At 39.0% G+C, this 22,658-nt stretch overlaps 2 protein-coding genes across 9 annotated transcripts; one reads left to right on the top strand and one right to left on the bottom strand.

Annotated features, from left to right (window-relative positions):
• The first annotated feature begins 3,101 nt into the window (after positions 1–3,101).
• fubp1 (far upstream element (FUSE) binding protein 1) lies at positions 3,102–11,899 on the top strand. 5 transcript variants are annotated; one of them, XM_043257348.1, is made up of 20 exons: positions 3,102–3,269; positions 3,844–3,937; positions 4,294–4,329; positions 4,435–4,474; positions 4,573–4,619; positions 4,723–4,794; positions 4,881–4,938; positions 5,031–5,193; positions 5,286–5,384; positions 5,481–5,579; positions 5,703–5,805; positions 5,950–6,186; positions 6,273–6,433; positions 6,522–6,667; positions 6,777–6,853; positions 6,989–7,117; positions 7,436–7,510; positions 8,057–8,116; positions 8,385–8,542; positions 8,812–11,899. In XM_043257348.1, exons 1-20 carry the CDS (start codon positions 3,177–3,179, stop codon positions 8,818–8,820), a joined length of 1,956 nt encoding a protein of 651 aa, XP_043113283.1. In that variant the 5' UTR covers positions 3,102–3,176; the 3' UTR covers positions 8,821–11,899. The 5 variants fall into 5 exon arrangements, with proteins under 5 accessions (XP_043113283.1, XP_043113275.1, XP_043113265.1 ...); XM_043257340.1 differs by having other exon boundaries at positions 6,992–7,117; positions 8,385–11,899; XM_043257330.1 differs by having other exon boundaries at positions 8,385–11,899.
• On the bottom strand, positions 11,884–22,651 carry miga1 (mitoguardin 1). 4 transcript variants are annotated; one of them, XM_043257386.1, is made up of 17 exons: positions 22,521–22,651; positions 20,887–21,043; positions 19,628–19,690; positions 19,320–19,488; positions 18,796–18,908; positions 18,574–18,709; positions 18,237–18,373; positions 17,874–17,994; positions 16,327–16,427; positions 15,831–15,949; positions 15,459–15,531; positions 14,677–14,763; positions 14,504–14,602; positions 14,284–14,418; positions 14,142–14,195; positions 13,924–14,040; positions 11,884–12,680 (listed from the first exon to the last, which is right to left on the bottom strand). In XM_043257386.1, the coding sequence occupies exons 2-17, from the start codon at positions 20,983–20,985 to the stop codon at positions 12,462–12,464; spliced, it is 1,842 nt and encodes a 613-aa protein (XP_043113321.1). In that variant the 5' UTR covers positions 20,986–21,043; positions 22,521–22,651; the 3' UTR covers positions 11,884–12,461. The 4 variants fall into 4 exon arrangements, with proteins under 4 accessions (XP_043113321.1, XP_043113313.1, XP_043113328.1 ...); XM_043257378.1 differs by lacking the exon at positions 22,521–22,651 and adding an exon at positions 21,416–21,559; XM_043257393.1 differs by lacking the exon at positions 22,521–22,651 and adding an exon at positions 21,428–21,554.
• Positions 22,652–22,658: the final 7 nt, after the last annotated feature.

Genomic DNA, 22,658 nt, shown 5'->3' with positions numbered 1-22,658 from the left:
CTGGTAAGATTTGGCTTCATTGTTTTAAACAACATGGCTTTTAAAATTTAGCTGATAGTCAAAAATCATACCAAAGTTTTTTTCCTTTGATATTGTTCAGTATTCTCATCTTTAATTCTAATGTTTAATCATTCTGTTACAGGTTTTTCTCTTATGGACTTTGTCTTTTTAATAAATAAAGTTTAAAACTCATTTCGCCTCTTCTATCACTTTCATCCTTTCTTGTTAACAACCCAAAGCTCAATACCATAGGTGAGAGTATCCATCCATCCATCTGGTTAATCTTTTCCACCATGACAGATGGGGACAGTGACAGCCTTACTGCAGGGAGCTGCATCAACTTATCTCTCTCTCGACCACTTCCTCCAGCTCGTGAAGACCAGATACTGCTCCCAGGCCTGCCCTGAGGCAGGAAATCCCCTCCAGCGTGTGAAGGGGGTCTTCCCACCCTTGTCCTCCTGTGAACCATAGCCTCAGACTTAGAGGTGCTGATTCTCCTCCCAGCCGCTTCACACTCAGCTGCAAACCGCCCCCGTGCACACTGTAGGTCCTGGTCAGATGCAGCCAACAGGACAACATCATCCACAAAAAGCAGAGACAATATCCTGTGGTCACCAAACCAGACCCCCTCCGGCCCCCGGCTGCGCCTAGAAATCCTTTCCATAAAAATAAAAAACAAGACCAGTGTCGGAGTCCAACATGCACTGGGAACAAGTCTGACTTACTGCCGGCAATGCGAACCAAGCTCCTGCTCTGATCATACAGGGACCAGACAGCGCTTAGCAATGGGCCCCTTACCCCATATTCCCAGAGCACCCCCAGAGAGGACACCTTCTCCAAATCCACAGTGAGGTTGGGCAACCAGGAACCTCCAGCATCCTGAATGCCTGGTCCCAAATCCACAAAACACATGTGGACTGGTTGGGCAAAATCTCAGAACCCTCCAGCATCCTGGCAAGAGGAAGGCTGAGGAGGATGGCTGGTGGGGGTTGGTGGTTCCATTTTTTAGGAAGGGGAACCGCCAGTCCAGAGTTCCTTCCACTGCCCGACAATGTCTCAAGTCGAGATTAGCAGATTCCCACCAGCACTGTATACAGTGTTGGCAGGGCACTGCTTCCACCTTCTGAGGCATTGGACAGTTTGCCAGAACCAATTTGAGGCCGTCTGATAGTCCTTTTCCAGCTGCCTCAGGAGTCCCACCAGCCAATCAGGCCCGATAGGACTTCAGCTTGACGACAATCCTCACTTCTGGTGTCCACCACCGGGTTTGCCACCAAGAAATGCACCAGAGACTTTACGACCACAGCCCCAGAAGGCCGCATGGACAATAGAGGTAGAGAACATAGTCCACTCTGACTCAATATCTCCAGCCTCCCTCGGGATCCGGTCAAAGTTCTGCCCGAGATGGGAGTTGAAGATCTCCCTAACAGGGGTCTCTGCCAAACGTTCCCAAACGTTTCCTCCCAATCACGCCCCTACAGGTGTCACTAGTATCACCAACGTGAGTGTTGAAGTCCCCCAGCAGGACGATAGAGTCCCCAGTCGGAGCACTTTCCAGCACCCCTCCCAAGGACTTCAAGAAGGCCGGGTACTCTGCGCTGCCATTCGACCCATAGACACAAATGACAGTTAGAGTCCTCCCCCCAACCCGAATATATACTCCTAAATACTACACACTGTGCCTTTAAAAAATGTTCCAACATTTCTGGAATTCGGGTTGTTCAATACCTCAATATTAAATTTCATACGCAGAGAGAGAGAAATGTTTATGCACAAAGATTTTATTACAACATTTTCCGGTTTTTATGAAATCGTTTTTTTTTTTCACTGCAAAACTTATAAGTGGAATGCTACCCCATTAATGTAAGGTCAGTTAGTTTTTTTTAATTCTTCAATTAGAACTTTATTTTGTTCTGAAAATGTAAAATAATTTAAATGGTGACATGAATCACCAGTTCTCATAAACAAAGGCTGTTTAAAAAAATCAGAACAAATAAAAAATTAATTACAGTAAAATTACAGTACTTTAGAAAGTAGGGGTGAACAACTGGCTCAACTTGCCCTAAGAATTATTGTTGAAATTTCCACTCCTAAAATTTTAACATTGTATCATGCTAACAGTATAGCCACATGTTATAACTTCCTAAAGCACAGACATGTGTGTAGTTATCAATTATTTCAAGGACCTCTCTCTATCTCACTGTGAATAAAACGGAAAGGAGTGGCTCCACTTCCCCATCAGCTAAATCTCCTGCTCTATTATTATCAGAGCCTAGTGGTAGCCTAGAAGTAGTAACAGCTTTAACATAAATAAAAAATGATTTAACTCACAACAACAAAAACATCAACCATTTTCTGCAATATTTTAGTCAAAGTTCATGTCGCTAAATAATATATATTCAAAAACCATTTATTTCTGCATAGAAATATTTTGATATAGAGTGTTTTGTCAAATGTGTAGTTTCAGAATTTCTATTTAGTTTTTTTTTAGGTAGCATTGTTTGGGTCTTAACTGTGTTGGGAGAAAAACAAATATAAAAAATAAGAACTATTTCGATATAGAGAGGCAAAGAGTTTCAGAATTTCTATTTAGTTTTTTTAGGTAGCACAAACTCACAAAGAAATATATTAAATGAGTACTTACATTTTTTTCTATTACCAGTAGGATCTTGCGATTTCAACATTTACGAGAGGGGGCGACCTTCTACGTGTCATTTAAAACATTTTTCTAAAAGACTGATATGATTTGATCTCTTGTGAAATGAACATAATTTAATTATATATCTCATAAGCATTTTGCATGCATACTTTCAATTATCAAAAAAAGCCAACCTCTGAAATATGAGTAAAGTATATGACACGCAGGTTCTATAGGTTCTTATATACATTGTTTAAAAATATAACAATACATATATTGTACACAGATATATAGATAAATAGAGAGAGAGAGAGAGAGAGAGAGAGAGAGAGAGAGAGATATAATTATTATGGTGTCAACTGTAGTAAAAACAGCATTGGCCAGAAACAATAGTACTTCTTGGGACTTTTATCCTATTTCCGCGATAGTGCGTCGACCGGAAGTGGAATCAGGATCGAAGCGGCTGCAGTCAGTTTCCTTCATCACTCTCGCGCGTACGGCCATCTTCCTTCAGCTCGAGAAGATAGTTTCTGCAGTCATGGCCGACTACTCTAGCGTGGCTCCACCGTCCTCAAACGCCGGTGGAGGAATGAACGATGCTTTTAAAGACGCCCTTCAGAGAGCCAGACAAGTGAGTGCTTTGAAAACGTTCGAAAGTAATTCGCATATTCAAGTTTGCCTTTAAGATTAACACGAAACGCAATCGGCTCGTTAGCTAACATGCTAACCCGAGGCCTTGATGCGTTGCAACAAAGAGGTTTCCGTTGTGTGCGTTTTTATTGTATCTTATTAGTTTTATTTTATAGCTTAGCTGAAGCAGGATGCGTTTTGTAAATTATACGTGTGTTTTGCTCACGTTCCAATAAGTCTAAGGGCAAATTTAGTACGTTATACCACGCATTATTAGGCATTTACGTGAACTGTAAGTTACGTATACATATACATTTTCTTATACCTAGAATTAGGTTTCTAAACGTTGGTGGATTTTAATAAATACGTTTTAGTTAGTGTTTCTTTTCATATGTATAAAAAGCCGCGTGTAACTTCCTCCATTTTTGCTGCTAATAACTCGTACTAGTTTTTGTTCGGGACAGCCGTGGGCACAGTGCAGGCCACACACCGATACGCTGTTGTAATAATCGTACAATGTTATTTGAAAACTCTTTAGTTAAAACAGTTTTGACCGGGTGTTTCACTTGTTTTAGATTGCTGCAAAAATAGGAGGTGATGGTGTACCCCCCTCTCCAGTATCCAATGAGTTTGGTTATGGAGGACAGAAAAGACCTCTTGAAGATGGCGGTAAGATCATATGTGTTCGTGTAGTGGCTTTGTTATTGTGCGAAGTGGTCCACATAAGACACATTATGAACCATATTAATCTACTGGTATTCATAACTTGTAATCCTAGCATATGCCATAAATCAAACTTTTTTATTTTTTTTTAAAGTGCCATATTTTAGTCAAAGTTCATGTGGCTAAATAATATTCATTCCTTCAATACGCACCATTTATTTCTGCATACAAAATATTAGGTGAATTTTAGTTTTTGTGTTTTGGTCTGGTGTGTAGTACTTCTATAGTTAGTCGTACTAGATGTTTTAAGTGGCATTGTTTGGGTCTTAACTGTGTTTTTTTTTTTTTTTTTCTCGTTCCAGATCAACCAGAAACAAAGAAGGTTCCACCAAGCGATCGTAAGCATTGTTATTGTCTATTGGGAGAAACTAATTAGCTAATAAATATGTATTTTAACAATTTAAGATGTCTGTTGCTCATAAGTTCATGCTTTTTTTCACTAGCTTTTTCATCTGTAATGGGAGGCATGGGTGGCCCACCAAGGTAACCATTTAATTTCTTTTAAACAATATATTTAATGCAACACGTAATTTGTACAAATTTAGCATTTCTTCTTCTGATGTTATGACATCTTTGTGCAGGACCTTATCAGAGGAGTTCAAGGTTCCTGATGGCATGGTTGGCTTCAGTAAGTCGATTTGTGAATAAAGCAAATCCATTGCTACATGCTTCGGAGGACTTGTATTTAAATCTCATTAAAAATACAATTTTAATTAAACCTTTGTTTTCAGTAATTGGAAGGGGAGGAGAACAGATTTCAAGAATACAACAGGACTCAGGTTGCAAAATACAGATTGCTCCTGGTGAGTCAGATTGCTGTGTCCTGACTGTATCAGTCTTTCTGGAGAGAGAAAAAAATGCAATGCTTATTCTGCACTTTTCCCAACAGACAGTGGTGGCATGCCTGAGAGGTCAGTGACATTAACGGGCTCACCTGATTCAATCCAGTGAGTATCTCTGCACATTCAGATATTTCGCATAGTTGAGAAATCTTTTCTTTAAGAACTAGGTGAAATCAAAATATAATTTTCTGTTATAGGACTGCAAAGAGGTTGCTCTCAGAGATTGTAGAGAAAGGTAGACCATCTCCAGCATTCCACCACAATGATGGACCAGGGATGTCTGTTCAGGAGATGATGATCCCTGCCTCCAAAGCTGGTCTGGTCATCGGAAAAGGAGGAGAAACTATCAAACAGTTACAGGTAAGGTGGTTAAACCAGATATTCTCAGTTATTTGGTTTGAAGTCAGGTTTTTTTTTTTAATTAATGTAATTGCTCAACACTTGTGTTACAGGAACGTGCAGGGGTCAAAATGGTCATGATTCAAGATGGACCCCAAAATACAGGGGCTGATAAACCACTTCGAATCTCTGGCGATCCTTTTAAAGTCCAGGTAGAAAATACATTTAAACCATTGCAGTTCTGTATTGAATCATTGCAGTTTATGGACTGTATATTAAATTTTTCTTGAATTGTTTGGTCTGTACAGCAAGCTAAAGACATGGTGATGGATCTGATCCGAGATCAGGGTTTCCGGGAACAGAGAGGAGAGTATGGTTCTAGAGTGGGCGGTGGAGACAGTCTGGATGTTAGTACTGCTTAATTATCTTCTGATTTTTTTTTTTTTTTTTGTTTTTGTTTTGTGATTTACGTTGAAATGGAATTTTAAAAGACCATTGACTGAATTTTTCTTTTTTTGCTATTGCGTTAGGTTCCCGTGCCAAGGTTTGCAGTGGGGATTGTGATTGGCAGGAATGGTGAAATGATCAAGAAGATTCAGAATGACACTGGTGTGAGGATTCAGTTCAAACCAGGTGCATAATAATATGCAAATTTGAAGTTTTCTTTAATATAAAAGAAAAAAAACTTTATTGTCTTTATAGTGAAAATAGCCAAGGAAGTAAGCATAGCATTTAACACACCAGCCCTTGACACACATACTTGTTGTTTTGCTTAAGATGATGGCTCCACACCAGAGAGGATCGCTCAGATTATGGGGCCTCCAGACAGGTCACAGCATGCAGCAGATATCATATCTGACCTGCTGAGAAGTGTGCAGGCCGGGGGCCCCCCTGGTCACGGGGGCAGAGGGAGGGGCCGTGGACAGGGAAACTGGAACATGGGCCCTCCTGGAGGCCTGCAGGAATTCACTTTCACTGTGCCTACCATGAAGACAGGCCTCATTATTGGCAAAGGTTACTTTTTGCTTTGCCTTTTAAAGTGATATTTTTACATTACCTGAATTGATAAAAAAATTATAAAATTTTTTTTTCCCCTCTAGGCGGTGAAACCATTAAGAACATCAGCCAGCAGTCAGGAGCCAGGATAGAGTTACAAAGAAACCCTCCACCTAATTCAGACCCTAATATAAAGATCTTTACAGTCCGTGGATCACCCCAACAGATTGATTACGCCAGACAGTTAGTCGAGGAAAAGATTGGAGTAAGTATTGTGGTCCATTAGGCCTAACAAAATGTTGCAAGTTTTTTATTGCTTTTTGCATGATTTATTGAAAAAATGTTTGTCATAGGGTCCAGTTAGCCCTATGGGTGGTCCTCATGGTCCTCCTGGGCCCCATGGAGGTCCTTCTCACGGCCCTCCCGGTCCACCAGGACCACCTGCTCCCATGGGCCCATACAACCCTGGGCCCTATGGTCAGGGCCCTCCTGGACCACAGTAAGTACCTTCTCCTCGTCAATGTTTGATGCATTTATCAGTCTTTTTACTGGGTTTTTAAGTTCCTTTTCATCTTGTGGTGAACTTGTATTTTAATTTTTATTCTCAGTGGTCCCCCAGCACCATACCAGCCTCAAGGCTGGGGCAACGGATATCCTCATTGGCAGCAAGGACAGCCAGATCCCAGTAAGTTTTAAGCGTTAACTAGGTTTAGTTCAGAATGATATTCAGATTTTCCAGTTTTCATTGTTTCATTGTTTAATGCTGCTTCAGTTGCCTGTTGGAGGAAAAATATAACGGGCTAAGCTGTTGTTTGTTCAGCAGATAAAGCTGCAGCTGATGCTAATGCTGCCGCATGGGCAGCCTATTATTCTCAGTACCAGCAGCAGCCCCAGGGCCCCATGACACCAACGTCGGCAGCCCCTGGCACATCCCAAACCAATGGACAAGGTACTCCTTTTTAGATATGTAAACCTGCACTCCACAAAACTGTCACCCTCCCTATACTCTAGATGTACTGTTGTCTGTTGTACACTAGTACTTAGTAGCCTTTCAGCGTAGCCATCACTGCACAGTACAATGTTGCTTTTTCCAATGGTCTTTAAAAGTAGTTCTGGGATGGCCTTTTTCGACTAGCACACATGGACAGGGCATTTTCTGAGACACTCGACCTGTTTGTGCAAAGCGAGCCACCCAGTCAGGTGGAGGACTTTCTGCAGCCTTTAAAAGAATGGTTCTCAATTTCTCAAATTGTACCATTTTTAACAGGTGACCCGCAAGCTCCAGGTCAAAGTGGACAGGCAGATTACACCAAGGCCTGGGAGGAATATTACAAGAAATTGGGTATAAATATTTTGCCAAATGTAGCTTGAGGTTATTTTCTTTGAGAGATCAGGGTAAATAGCAGCAGGGCTTGAATAGCCAATCAGTCCTGTTTTACTTTTTGGAGTCTAGCCAGGCAAATTAGTGGCGTGGGAGTTTTGTCTTTGGTGCTTGTCCACTGAAATATTGGTCTCAAACCCTGCTGTTCAGAATGAGGAGCTGTAGTGTCTCAGATAGAGTAGGATTAACACACCGAAAAACCATGAATAAGATTGTACTGCTCAGTTTTGTATATGTATGTAATGGATAAATATGTACACCTTTTCAAATTTGTGTCTGTTTCAATGCCAGTTGTACTTGTAAATATTATAAAATTGTTTAAATTTTAATGCCAAGTAATTCTTCATGAACTGTTGTTATTGTAATGTATTTTTTTGTGTTTTAAGAATTTGGTGGTAGATTGGCATGTAGTATAGTTGCATGTTTTTACCTGAAATGTCAGTAATGTTAATTTCAGAGTAAACGTTTAAGCTCATGATTAATTCCGGTTTAATCTCCTCTCGTCAGGTCAAGGACAGCCTCAGCAGGACTACACAAAGGCATGGGAAGAGTACTATAAGAAACAAGGTGAGATGTCATAGATGAAATAGCTTTTATTTCTGAAAGTATGGGGCAGCTGCAGCTCTTTCACAGTCCTCTGCAGTAGAGCTGCTGTTGTCTCGGCTGCCCTAGAGTAAAGTAGCGGGTTTCTGTCCCGCCACTTGGAGGTAGCGTGGCCGGGGTCGTTCCCCCTCTTACAAACATTGCCATCGAGGAATTTATCCTTAAACCCGTAGTGGTGATTTAGCGAGAGGCCCAGACCATCTTTAATGCTCTGGGTTTTATTTCATTTCAGGTCAAGCTGCACCTCAGGCGGCTGCAGCGGCAGCGGCGTCTCAGCCGGGAGGTCAGCCAGATTACAGTGCAGCGTGGGCAGAATACTACCGCCAGCAGGCAGCTTACTATGGCCAAGGCGCCCCTCAGGCGATGGGAGCTGCACCCCAGGCTCAGCAGGTACACTCCCATTAAAACACTCGGCTCTTTGCCTTTTGCTCTCTTCACTTGATGTGCATGTGTACATGTCCCCTCCCCCTTTCTTTTTTTCCCCCCATAACATTTACTTCGACAGGTTCAGCAGGTTTCCAGAAGAGTCATCGATACGACACATAACCAAACTCTTTCCTCCTCAAACAGGCTTTTTATCTTTTTTTTTTGGGAGGGTGTTGGATAAATGTTTCTGCTCTTAACATGTTGTGTATTTCTTATGTATTTCTTCTGCACAGGGCCAGTAATGTGAAGTGGACATAAAGTAAATGCTACATTGTCAGAAAAAACCTTTGTTAAATGTTTGGATGCAGACGCCATGATGAAGATCTTTATTTCATTGGTTTGAGTGTTTAAGCTAGATCGCAGACCAGCTCCAAAGTCAAGTATAAATATATATATATATAATTTTTTCCTTTTTGTTTTGCCACTCTTGTAAATGAACGGTTTGTTTTTAGTCAGGTAATTTTGGTCATTCCAGCTCCTGTATCTCCTGTATTTCATGTAGTTCTGAGACTAAACTTTAGTCATTTTCCATGTAAATCATCTCAGTTTTAATATGATATGCCTGTTGTGTTTTGCAATAAAACAATGAAACCTCCTGTGTTGGTAAGTGGGGTGCAAAAGTGGGGAATGTTTTGTAAAAATTTAATTTCCTGTTTTGGATATTGGGGGTGGTATGCAGATTTCCGGAACAAAAATGTTGCTCTTGTTTTTTTTTTTTTTTAGTTTTTTTTTTTCTTCTTTCAACTGTCTTATTACCCTTGATTTTTAGTTTGATTCCTGGTCTATTTTAAAGTCACAAGTAAGAGATCATTGATCATTTGACATTGCTTGTTTGACACATGGACAGCTCTGTTTTTATGCTGCATTTTTTTTAACTGGTCATTGCTGTGGATGTAGGTGTAGGCAGGTTATCTAAGGCAAGGTGGCTTGGTGTTGGCAAGGTATGTGACTCATGCAATAACTCTTCAGTGCTGTAGTGTTGCTCATTCTTGTATTGCATTTTTACCTGGTTTGTTGAGGTAGTGTGCACTGTTAATGAGAGACATTTCCTCCCTCACAGGCAAGATTAGGAAGGCGGTAAGCAAGTATGCGTCTTTACATAAACTGTTCCTTTTTATATTGTGACTGCGATCATGTTGCAAGTATTTTAGTTTGTTCTCCAAGTTTGCTGCTTTTTTACAGGGCAGGTCAAGTGTTCTGATCAACAGTTATGTCTTGCGAAATTACTTGTCCCCATCCTATATTTTACATGTCTAAAATCGACAAATTGTGTATATATTTCTACCAATATTGCTGGCATTTTAAAAACCATTTTGATACGATTAAAAAAAGCTCGAATGCGAACATGGACTACTTTTTTGTCTGCCCCATTGTCTAAGCATTCCTCCAATATAGGCCTATAGGTTTTTGGAGACTCTGGCCTCCTTCACCAGTGAAATGAGCTCTCCACTGTAAGTACAAAATGTACATGATTTTGCGGCCCAATTTGTTTTTTGCTGTCAATGCATTGTCTTTGACCGAATGAAACGCAATGTATATAAATCGCTAAATGTTGCCCTTTTTTGGGTAAGTATGTCAGGGCTGTAATTTTGATTTGACATGTTCAAGATAATAATGACCTGACCCTATTTCACATTGGACTGTTACTTTTTTTGCCATAACAGCATTGTGTGATATTTACAAATTGAGACATTGCCATGTTGACACCTGCTTTAGTCATTTAAGACTTGTCTCTCAGACTTCTCCTATGAAACTGTGAACTGTACCACTGTGCTCAAGTCAGTCCGTCTGTAGGCACGGCAACTTTTTCCATCTGCGAATGTGTGGTTTAACATTGACTAGACATGTAAATTGTCTTTTTGTGAATTGACAAGTGTTTCATATGCTGCATAGCCCATTAAGACCGTCAGCAAATGGCCTCTTTCAAATGTTAATTAGTATTAATGTCCTATTTCTAAATCTGTGCCTGACCTGTTTGTGATTAAGGTCATTGAGGCTGTCGATTTGATGCAAGTTTTTTTTATTTCGACTGTTCATTAGTGAGCAGTGCAATGTCTAATCTTGCAGTGTCATCCCTGACCTTGCACCTTAGGTTCTGCAGCAATAACACAGGTAAGAGTATCCTAAGAAATTGAACCTGTGATCTAGTGTAATGCTTTTCACCTTTGAAACTGAGGTCAATTTGTGCCGCTGTTTAAATGAAGGATGTCTCTCATAGTAGATAGACTGACGTACATCACATGTCAGAATTAAGATCTCTTAGACGTATGTATTCTTTTTTTTTTTCCATATGAATTGCATGGCCTTGACCTGTAGTTCACAAATGTTTTCCTCTGTTGAAATCTAACTAGAATTATGCTTTTTTTTTTTTTTTTTCTAATTGAAACAAATGTGATTTTGATTTGCTCATTTGTTAGCTTCCTGGTAAGTCTGTTTAGTGTGGTTCTGTTCTACTCTTACACAATGCATGCAGATGCAAAATGATCCAGAGTTAGCTCTATGAATGCACTCACTGATAAATGACGTATACTGTATGTATGCTCATGTTTCATTGGTTTGCAAGCTTTCTTGTTGCCCCTCTGTAGTGCTAATGTTTGTCCCACATTGCTGCCTTCATTCTCACTCACAGTGTTGAAGATGCTGCAGGCGTAGTTCGTAGAATCAGGTCCTGAGCTAGTTTGTCCGTAAGGAGGAATCCTTTGAGTCTGTCCCTCCGCTGAACGTAGACTGTTCAAGGGCTCCAATTATAAGGTAAAAACAAAATCCTGAGGAATCTGTCATTGCAAAGTCAATGTTATTGTTAGTTTAGGGTGATGCCAGTTAGCTTTGATTATAGAAATGTAGTTATATGCCTCTGTATTATTGGTTGACTAATGGTTCTATGAAATGTTTTGAGTACATTCTTTGCCTTTTGTTGATAAGTGTAGGGATTTTATGTGCATCAATGCTGTACAGGTGGACCATGACCAGGAACTTTTTTTTTCTTTTCAGTAGACATTTGCCAGGCTGGTTTTTGTTTGTTAAACAGAGTTGCTTTAAACCTAGTCTTTATCCATTGCTGCATATCGTTTTGTATGCATGCAAGATGTTTCCTTTGAGCAAATTGTTCACAACAGAATTCGTGGGGGTCTAAAAACGAAGAGAAAATCGGAGGCTATCTGAGAAATTTGGAGCATGCCTTTGAGGTAAAACTATCATGAACTGTTAAAAGTTGTTGAATGTAATTTTGATTTTTGCTGAAACTTGTTGGTCTGAAATGTTAAAGACTGTTGCCATTGTCATCAATAAAATTGTAATCATTAAAATTGGCTTTAAGATTTTTATTTTGTCACTTAGTGATTTCAGTGTTCAACTAATACAGGCTTAATACTGGCTTAACAATACAGCTTCAACTCCACATCGTTACAGAATACATCAAATGTTTGAACTTTGTCACAAGTACGATTTGTAGTAGTTGATGAAATGATTTAAATTCATAACAGCCAGCTGTTCAACATAATTAACAGCATCAACAAGAGTAAAGAAGTCTAAATTGAATTCATGGCCAGTGTTGAACATTTAATTCCTATAAAAAGTTTTGACTAAGTGACCTACATGTGACTTAATCTCTTACGAATAACATCCTTTTTGTCAGAACTATGAAAATACAACAGTGAAAGCTTTCAATTTTTAAAACATCAAGGACCCCAAAAAGTCATTTGTTGTGCAAATCTTTTTTAAAGTAAAAAAAAAAGCTACTGGAACACCACATGAAAGGCATATTAAAATACATTGTCCCTTTTTACCTGCTTCATTTAAATAACGACAGACTATACTGCATTAACATGGCACTAATAATGACTTGGAAGACGAGTCATAATGTGGAGGATGAGACGGATGTAGCTCACTGAACCTGTGCCTCCAGCAAAGCACTTGGTAGCAGATGCAAAGGTGTGCCACTACAGCCATTTAGGTGACAGATGATATCGGTGCCTACATAGGCAAGAAGCAGCTCCGAACGTCTGTGAAGCAGGTGCAATATGTCCTCAGCCAGAGTGTCCAGACTAGAGTAACGCACTTTATCCAGATCAAAAATGTCCTTCATGAAGAATAGCACCTGCTCCTGTGAACAAACAATAAACATTTTTTTTCTGAATTTCTTTGTAAATTCAACAAAGTGGACATTGGAGACTAATATACCCAACAGACCCCTTGGTCATCAGTATTAAGTCTGGCGAAGACCTATTATAGTCTACCCAGGGTTCTTCAAATCCAGCCATAGAGAGCCACTACCCTGAATCTCCAATCAAAAGACACCTGAGCAAGCTAATTCAGGTCTTAAAAATGACAGGTGGGCAAGTTTGATCAGGGTTTTGGCATAAACTCTGCAAGACGGGACCTAGAAGAACTTTACTTGAATGAAGAGATTGTAGAATCTTTTATACAGGGATGTCCAATCATGCCCCTGAAGAACCAAGCTTTTCTCACTTTGGAATGAGAACAATCATGGGCACCATACTTAAAGAAACAGGGTCATAGGGAAATTCGTCTGAATTAAGCTTTTCAAGGTCACTAGCAAATTCTAGTCAGGCAGATTGGAGAAGTTGGTTTGCATGAAAGTGAACTGAACACCCTACTTTGATCCAAAGATGCACACAGGACACTCACTGTGGACCAGGGGCCCTAAACCTTCCTAGAGCTTAGCTCTAGCCAGCTCCAACAAATGTTTGAACGTTTCCATCAAGGCCAAAAGCCTTTATTAGCTGGTCCAGGTGCTAAACTCTGCAGGACAGTGTTGCTCCATGAACATGGTTGCTACCTGAAACAAGTGTATCCAACCCTAAAGAGTTTAGCTTTAACCCTATTTAGAGACAACAGAAACAGTTACTCAGGGTTTTCAGGATTATCTGAAACCTCCGTGCAGGTGTGTTGGATTGGCTTAGAGCTAAACTACAGGAAAGTGGCCACCCAGAATCAGGACCTGACTCCATGGACAAAGCATGGTCTATGTTCAGTTTCATGGACAAACACCAGCGTTTCTTCTAACAAAACACTTGGATCGTTAATGACTTAAGTTAATGATTGTTGGTTCCAATACAACAATGTGTAGAAGGCCAGCTAAACAAACTGGATATAGATCACTGGATACAGATCACCGGTCCTTTCAAAATTTGTCCTGCAAAAGTAAATTCTCAGCTTTCCAATTGTCAGTTTTATTATAAGTCCATAAGCTTTTAAATGAGGTGACAGATTGACGTAACAGTCTCAGTTCAGACTACAAAACTCGCACATGAACCAAACATCCACTTTATTAGTCATAGCACATACGCTTTAAGAGACACATAGTTCATTCAATTTCAGCTTACCTTGAAGAAGCAGCAGAAATCGTTCAGGGAACTTTTAGGGCCTAGAAACCCCCAGGCCAAGACGGGACTTATGTGTTCACACACTGCATAGAAATGGGCAATGAAGCCATCTGGAACCTGTACACACAATATAAAATATTAACAAAATTATTTTATTCAAAGCTTTCAAGTCTAGCTGTCCGGTATAACACTCAAATCATTTACATTTCCAACAATACCTTCATATGTTGCCTCTTCTGCTTCAGAACAGACCAACAACTTGATGCAACGGCCTACAATGATAAAATACAGCTTTATTAAATAATTTGGAACTGAATTGTGATTTTGCTGATGTTAGATCTAATGAGGTTCTGTACGCACGGTCTCTTTGAAGGAGTTGTTGAGCCATCGATTGTTGACCACATTTTGAATAGAAATAGGTGGATTCTCAAGATCCTCAAACGAGTCCATGAGGATGAAGTCAAGAACAATGTCAAAGAAGTTCAAATGTTTAACCTGGAGTAAAAAAAAAAAGTTATAAACATTAAAAAACCATTTAATATCCAGGTCAGGTCTTGTATCTGTGTAAGACATGGCTCACCCCTCTTGCAGAAAGCTCAATTTCTGTGTTCTCCCAATGGTCTGTTTGCTCCAGAAAGCAGATCATTTCTTCAAACACCTCCTCAAATCTCTTTGGGCTCTGCAAACCACACAACACATCAGTTGGGTTGGGGACATGTGTGACCACATGGAACGGAAAAAACAGACACTCACCTTCCTTGCTTTAACAATTATTGAAGATAATATCCTCTTTCCTATGTCAGCCAGGAATGCTCTAGTTGCTCTTTCACATAAGATGACCTGAATTGAAATACAATATAAGTTTTTCCCCACACATGATGTGTATCTATAAAGTTTCACCCTTGCTGTTCTGTGAGCACCACAGCAGACTTCAACCCAACAATCAAAGTGGCATTACGTAACAAAAGGATGGACATGGAGGAAGTCCAGCAAGCTTTTCCAACGAATTGGGCTACTTTTATGCTGCTGCAGTGGGTTGTTTTTTAGTCTGAAGGTTAAAGCGAAACAGCTTGCCTATCTGAATGAGACTCTGACCAAAAGTGGGACCTCCTGTCAGTCTTTTTTAGAGGAATTTGGGTGTGATTTTAATGGCCATTGTCTGCCGAAGTGAAACTGAGCCATGATTGGGATACTTCTGAGTATCAATTGGGCTGGTTTTGTTATGCAGACCATTTGGGACAGGACCACAGACTGCTAATTAATCTTCCCACTGCTAGACCATTAACATGAACTGTTTAACTTGACTACTTAAAACAAATGCAATAACCATCCCGCCATCCACTTTTTCAATATATTCAAAACATTGCAACAACTGGTAAAGGTATATACAAAACAAAATACTTCACAGTAACCAGTCCATGCAGTGCAATAACATATTTACAGTATAATTACATAGCAATTAATGGTCTAAATCTCGCAAAACTCATTACAAAAGTGTGGTACTTTCAGGGCATGAGAAAAAAAAAAAAAACTACCTGGCACGCCTGGCGTATACAGTGCAGCTTTGCCAGGAAGTCAGTGTCTCCGAGACATTCCAACATTTCAGTTCTGTTAAAAAAAAAAAAAAAAAGAAGAAAATCAAAATTCAAAAATGTGCGCAACTAAACAGATCTATAAAACAAATCATACTTTGTTCATACTTTCAAATCAGTTTAAATAAGCAACATCTAATGCACATGTACCTCTGAACATACTATGTTAAAGCATCTAGTTCATGATATTATCTATAGTTAGTCTGATAACCTATATGAATTGAAAAATGGACTACCGTGTGTATTAATGCATTTATTTAATACTCAACTTTACTGAACTACAAGTTTCTAATTGGCCAGTGGTACTGGACTCACCGTAACACTCGACAGGAGATCTTCCCTTCCTCTGCCATCTGCAGGGCATCCTCATAGAAAAGATGATGACACAATGACCCCAGCACATGGGCACTCCTCATCTCTCTGTGCTCTGATAACTAAATCAAATCACAAGATTTTCAAGTCATTTGAGTCATTTTATAAAGGTTTGTATATTTCTTACATATAAACCATATAAGGTTGATGTCCATTTGTCTACAGACAACAGTGTCTTAAATAAAGAAACGGGGGACAGATTTAAATTATATAAGCTCATTACCCTTAAGGTACTCTCACAATTCCATGGTAACATCAGGGATTACTTTAAAGCTGTATTTAGCGTGATAAATGAAGAAACGCAAGTCTAACACCATGGTAATAACCCAAATAACATTTCCATGTTGGATCTTATAAGAAATAAAAGGTCTGATGTACAGTAACCTCTCAAACTTCAAACTGTCCAGCAAGCTGACTGGCACAAAGACTTCCCTCTCACCTCTGCGGCAGAGACGAAGGAATCCGTTGAGGCGATGCTGATTGAATCCCTCAGACAGGTGTCCTCCAAGTCCTCCCGCACGGAGAGATCCATGTGCTTATCTGTCACAGGAAATGAGGGAAGATTACACTGAAGTGCCCTTATCTCGCATTGGGTGAGTGAACTTGTCTATTCCCAAAACAGCCGACTGCATAAAGAGATTCAGCTGCTGAACGCAACTGAAGGGCGAATGCGTTTATATGGTTTGCATGTGGAAGGGTGCGAATGGAGTGCGTTGAGCCATGTGCACCGGGGAGTGGGTAAAAGGTAGACCTGTAAACAGTTGTAAGGAAAGAACTTTGGACCGTGACCAGCTGCTTTATTTAGATGCAGAACACGAGCTGAGCCTCAGCGATACGGAGCAGGTGTCGCTGCGTAAAGCAGAACGTGCAAAATTGCACAGCCGCTGTGTCCGTTTCCTCGTTTGAAGAACCTAAAAGGCATAGTTCACTCAAAAATGCTATTTTATTCTCCCTCATAAAATGAACATCAGTGGTTCTGTGGTTGTTTTGGATTGCGCTGATGTTCATGGAATAAAACGGTTGAAAAAAACCTTCAAAAACACCCTTTGTGTTCCGCAGCAGAAAGAACGTCACAGCTTTGCGTGAATAAAACTCAATTAGAAACAGTTTGTTCACACCTGCAGCCAAGTTGTCATAACGTTCACAATTATCAAATAATGTTGCTGATATCTGGCTCCAACTTCTACGTATGCGTTCATACGCATGGGAATGCTGTAGACAGGAAACGAGGCATAAAGCAAATATACCAAACCAAATGTTACCTTTGGAAAGATGCAGAGCGAAGTATGAAAATAAAGGTATTTGGCAAAAAAACCCGACATATTTTGAAAGGTGAGTATTTATAATTGAATTCACGAAACTGTCTTAAATTTAAACTTAAATCTCTGCAATGCTTTAATATACAAGCATGTTCAATTTCTGATTCAAAAAATGTAAAATCTAAGAACTGGGAATGAAGTATGTTTCCTTTACACGAGCAGGCTCCTAATGTTGTGATCTCCGGCTGTTGTTCTGTTTCATCTGTTTATTTTCTGACATGGACCGGCCCAGTGTTGCCAAAAATCTAAGATGCATTTGCCAGTGTACTGATCATAGTAAATGCGGTTAGAACAATTTGGCTGCGCACGTACAGTACAATATAATTTGCTGATGGCTATTTTAGTTCCACAATCAGTTGCTGTTGTATGTGCTATTTGTCAAAAGAGGCCTCTGGGACACTTCAGTCTCTTATTTTTTTCCCTTTGTAATTCATTTCTGCCTACATAGTTTAAACAATAAATACTGATCAATGAGAAGTTATGGTTTATCTAATAAAACACAACGCAAGGGGCATTATTTATGCCATACTTTAACCAGTCACGTATCAATAAAAAAAAAAATCAATTTATAGAGTACCGTTATAGTTCACAGAGCCTTGCCCAGTGATTATTGTTACATAAGATCAATCGTTCACTTCCACACAGTCATCAATTTTCTTCAGCTTACCATTATTAGGATGTGTTGAAGGTTCTGTCATCCCCAGAGCTCCCTCAAATTCTTCCTGGAGCCGATAGGCTCTCTGTAGCAGGGACTCCAGCTTTCTGATGAATTCTACACTGATTATATCCTAATAAAAAAACAGTAAAAATGATTATTAGAATACTAGGTTATGTGAGCAAGGAATCACAGTCCAAACATGAACATACTGCTTACGTTCAGCAGTGCAGACACAATATTCTCCGTTTTGCTCAATTTCGGCAACAAAAACAACTCTGTCACACGTCATGTTTTGTTACTAAATGAATAAATACGAAATTAGGAAAATATCCCCCATCCCTACTGAGAACCAAAGTGGTTGGAGAGTAATACCTCCATGCTTTCTTCTGCAATGGCATCTCCAGCTCCCAGTTTCACAGACGCATAGTTCTCATCATCTTCTGTTTGCCTGCTGCGGAACGTTAGAGCCTGTTCCCAGCGCCGCAGGGCTTCCTCAAACAACTCCATTCCTGTGGAAAAGACAGCTACTATCATGTGGAGCAAATGAATACCTAAACGACATTTATGACTGTGAACATACACGATCAGTATCTTTTAATATCCTTTCATCAAATGTGTTTACATAAATGATGCTTAAAGCGAACACAGTGATTAACATATGACAAGCCACTTCGATTTAGGACATGAGAATTAGGAATGATGTTTTTACCCATCAGGTAGAGGTTCTCTGGAGTGGTAACGGGGATGTTGAGCAGGCTACAGATTTCGCCGTCGTCTCCTGCTCCATCCCAACAACTGGAGTCGTTAGCGCAGGTGGAGCTACTGGAGGAGTGCCTGCTCCTCATCTGAGAAAAGATGTGACATTTGACAAGATTTCACAGATATATTATATAACTATCCGAAGATGATGATGATAAATCAGGTTGCTTACGGAGGCCAGGCTAGGCAGGGAGCTGGAAAGCTTGCTGAACAGACTACCATTGGACACCACATTACACGTGTAGCAGTTCTTTGAGTTTAAAAGCAGATTTAGACACTCAGACTCTGGGGGACAAAAACAAAAAAAGCCATTATACAAAGACAAATAAATGTATATCTATCTATTTCTATATATATCTATATCTATATCTATATATATATCTATATCTATATATATATAAAAAAGTTTTAGAAAAATACTTTAAAATAATATACAATCCATTGAAAAGTTTGAGGTCAGTAAAACATCTTTGTGGAAACTTTAACACCTACATAGAATTTATATATATATATATATATATATATATATATATATATATATATATATATATATATATATACATACAACAAAAGTATGAATTACTTTTAAAATAATGTAACTGACCCCAAATGTTAGAATGCAGTAGCAGTACACATTTCTCATGAAATAATGTAATAATACTTCTTGTAGAGTAAAAGTGATACATTTAGATTTACCTTTTTTCAAGGGGGCAGTGCTGAGCAACTCAAATGTTTCGAGCTCTACAGACGAAGTGGCTTTTTTCTTGCCCTTCCTCCTCCTGAAGCGCCGGGCGAGGTAGATGAGGGAGACTGCGCCGAAGGCAGTGGCGGCAAAGAGCTTCTTGGTGCCGGTGCTCAGACTCACCTGCTCAGTGAGGGAATGGAGAGACATAAGGCAATGTTTAACTCTAGATCACCCGCTCAGCTCAAGGCACAGAGATCAGAGTGAGAAATGCAGATAGGGCGAGGGTGAGACAGTCAGACAGGGTGACAGCAGGGATTACATGACTGGAATTGACTGCCTGGCATTTAGTTAGGCGTGCGGTGATTGGCTTGAGCGACCCGATCTACCGAGCAAAAGACATGCACAAGATTTATTAGAAGACACAATACTGTGTGAATGACCTAAACACTGTTAAAGAGCAAAAACTCATGTCCAAAAAAAACAAAAAAAAACGGAGGAACTCTCAAAAAGACACCGTGTAACACACGCAACACTGCCTATTATTAGCAAACAACACTGTGTTATTTATCCCGGTTGCTACATGAAGCACTGCTATGCAGCTTATCCTATTTCGGACTGAATAATGACACTGAGTGAGATCTGAAAGCCGTTGATGGAAAGCAGTGGATGGGAGAAAAATTGCAGCAAATCGTTTAAACTCAAATGTGGATTTTTTTCATCAAACAAAGCTATCATATTTCTTGAGAAGACTTCAAAAATATAGCAAATATATTGACTGAAATATAACAGCGGCACTTTTATACTTTTATTGATCGAAAAAGGGAAAAATTAAGATCAAAAACATTGGCAAGCTGGTGAAAAAACAAATATTTTTAAGCATAAAAACAAAACATATTACCAATAAAAAAAAAAATCTAAATTTTCACATATGTATGTATGTATGTGTAAAAAATATATATCCATCCATAATATATATATGTATTTATATATATATATATTAACAGTTTCCCAAACTGGAAAGGAACTGCACAAGGTTTGTGGGTTTATGAAAAGCTAATAAAGCATAAAAAAGCTATCTTAAAATAAAACAACTAATAAATAATATGAAATATTATACCCGTTTATCTGCATGTCATGTGAATAATGTGTAATAATGTTATCAATAAAAAAGTAACTAGTCTGATAATGAGTTACTTAAAATGCAGTATAACCAAATTACACATTATTTTATGGCATCTTTGTTGCATGTACTAAAGAGTAAACCATGCATAATTACATGCAACTAACCCTAAATCCTCAGTCCCTCATCCTAACCAAAGATAATGAATATTACTCAGCATTTAAATGTATAATTACACTGTAACAAAGACGACCTTCAAAAAAATGAAGTGTAACCATTGATTACATGATCTAGATTGCAGTAATCGGGTTGGACCCAGCACTGCATATAAACCCTTTAATAATATTATAATGTGTTAAATGATCATTTACATACCTGAACCCCTAGATTTAAAAAGCAACTTTTGGGAGCTTGGAGTCAGCAAGTTAAGAAAACAACCCCACTGCTGGTCTCTTTACCTGTGGAAGGGAGCAATAGACTGACAGTGGCAAGTCCACAAAGCGCAAAGCAGCCACCTTCATGGACACCTGTGTGTTTCTGAACAGCTCCTCAGTCATGATGCCATAATCCCTCTGGATCTCAACTACAGCCTATTCTCCACTTCACCGGTCCAACCTGAAATAGACACAAATTACATGAATATATCATAAGCGTATACATTTTTTTTATGACCAGGTGACCTGTTAAACCTCAACTGACACTGATCCTAGTCCCGCTCACACACAGTTGTTTATTTCATACATTTTCTCTCTCTAATGCCCACTCTGTGGCTCGTAATACGCAGCAGTCCAACACATACAATCTAATTGTATTCTTGGGAATTTAAACAAGCTTTCACTGTGCCATATGCGACATGTGAACCGACTTAACGAGGTTAAATAACGGTCACGTTAATGGCGCGATTCAATGTTTGTTAAAAACACCCAAAGATCAAGGGCAAAAAAAAGGGACGTAATGTTTATGAAAATGACCAAATAATAAACGCACCGTAACGCTCACATTCACGCTTTATCTCGGAGACACAGCATCTGTCCTCTGTCACACATTGCGATAACTACGAGCTCACGTGGACCCGAACAGACTCCACGAAACTGGAACTCACTTCCGGTGCCACTGGTTTCAAGATAAAAGTTCGTGAAACCGAAATCCGGATTGGGGGCAGAGTCAGTTAATCCTAAAAGAATAATTCTCAAATTTATCATCAAAGACTATAGTCTTAAAGAGACTTTTCTTTCACTCGCTTGTTGATTCAAACTTGTAACTTTTCTTAGATAAATAATTTATTAATGAAATAAAAATTTAATGAAAATAATAAATAATAATATATTTAATTTTTTTATTACAGAACACATAATAACTTACAAAACACACTATAAAAAACAGTAATAACTTTTATTAAATCTAAATATTCAATTGAAAAAAGAAAAGGAAAACATCAATTGAACAATAGTTTTGGCTATTTTCCAGTCAAATTAAAACGAGTGTTAGAATTAAAATGTTTTGAATTGAAATATTTAAATGTAATCGTTACAGGAAAATTGTTTAAATTATGTAATGTTACTTTTAAATATTTGATTTATTATCAAAGTTCTGTAATCTTATTGTTGGGAGAAAAACATAATGCAGTCCCTCAAATGCTTGATATATCATATTTAATATGTACATTTAGACATTTTGTATTTATTACTAATGTCAAGTCATCTTGAAACATTACAAACGAGAATGCTTAGCCTATGTTTACTTCAAAAAAAAAAAAAAAAATCTGTAGATTTCACAGCAATCCAGAAGTCACGCCATGTAGAAAATAGCCAATAGGTTTGTCCTGTTAATAATTCAGTTGCGTGTATATCAGAAACATTAACCTCGATAGGGTAAATGGAAGACATTTATCACAACGGTGACTTTGTGTGCATATTTAAATATGTGTTGTTCACATGGCCTATTTATTAATACTGTGCAGTGCTGTACTTTATATTATTTTCTATTATGCCTGATATGCAGCACTTTGGTTGATATCATGTGCTACATTTAAATAAACACCGCCTTCTTTACTGTATTTTACATCAATTAAACAATCTCCTAGGTCTCCTACCGTAATGTAATATCCTCTGCGGCCACACGGGGGCGTCTGGGCTGGGATAGACCCCGCTCTGTCTTCAGGGATCGTTCCGCGCGTCCACGCTAGGAGGCACCGCCGCTGCCTGCTCGCTTTCCCCATTCACTCTCAGCG

The sequence above is a fragment of the Puntigrus tetrazona genome, chromosome 2 (assembly GCF_018831695.1).
Source record: "Puntigrus tetrazona isolate hp1 chromosome 2, ASM1883169v1, whole genome shotgun sequence".
Taxonomy (NCBI): domain Eukaryota; kingdom Metazoa; phylum Chordata; class Actinopteri; order Cypriniformes; family Cyprinidae; genus Puntigrus; species Puntigrus tetrazona.
This window is presented reverse-complemented; position numbering and strand designations above follow the sequence as displayed.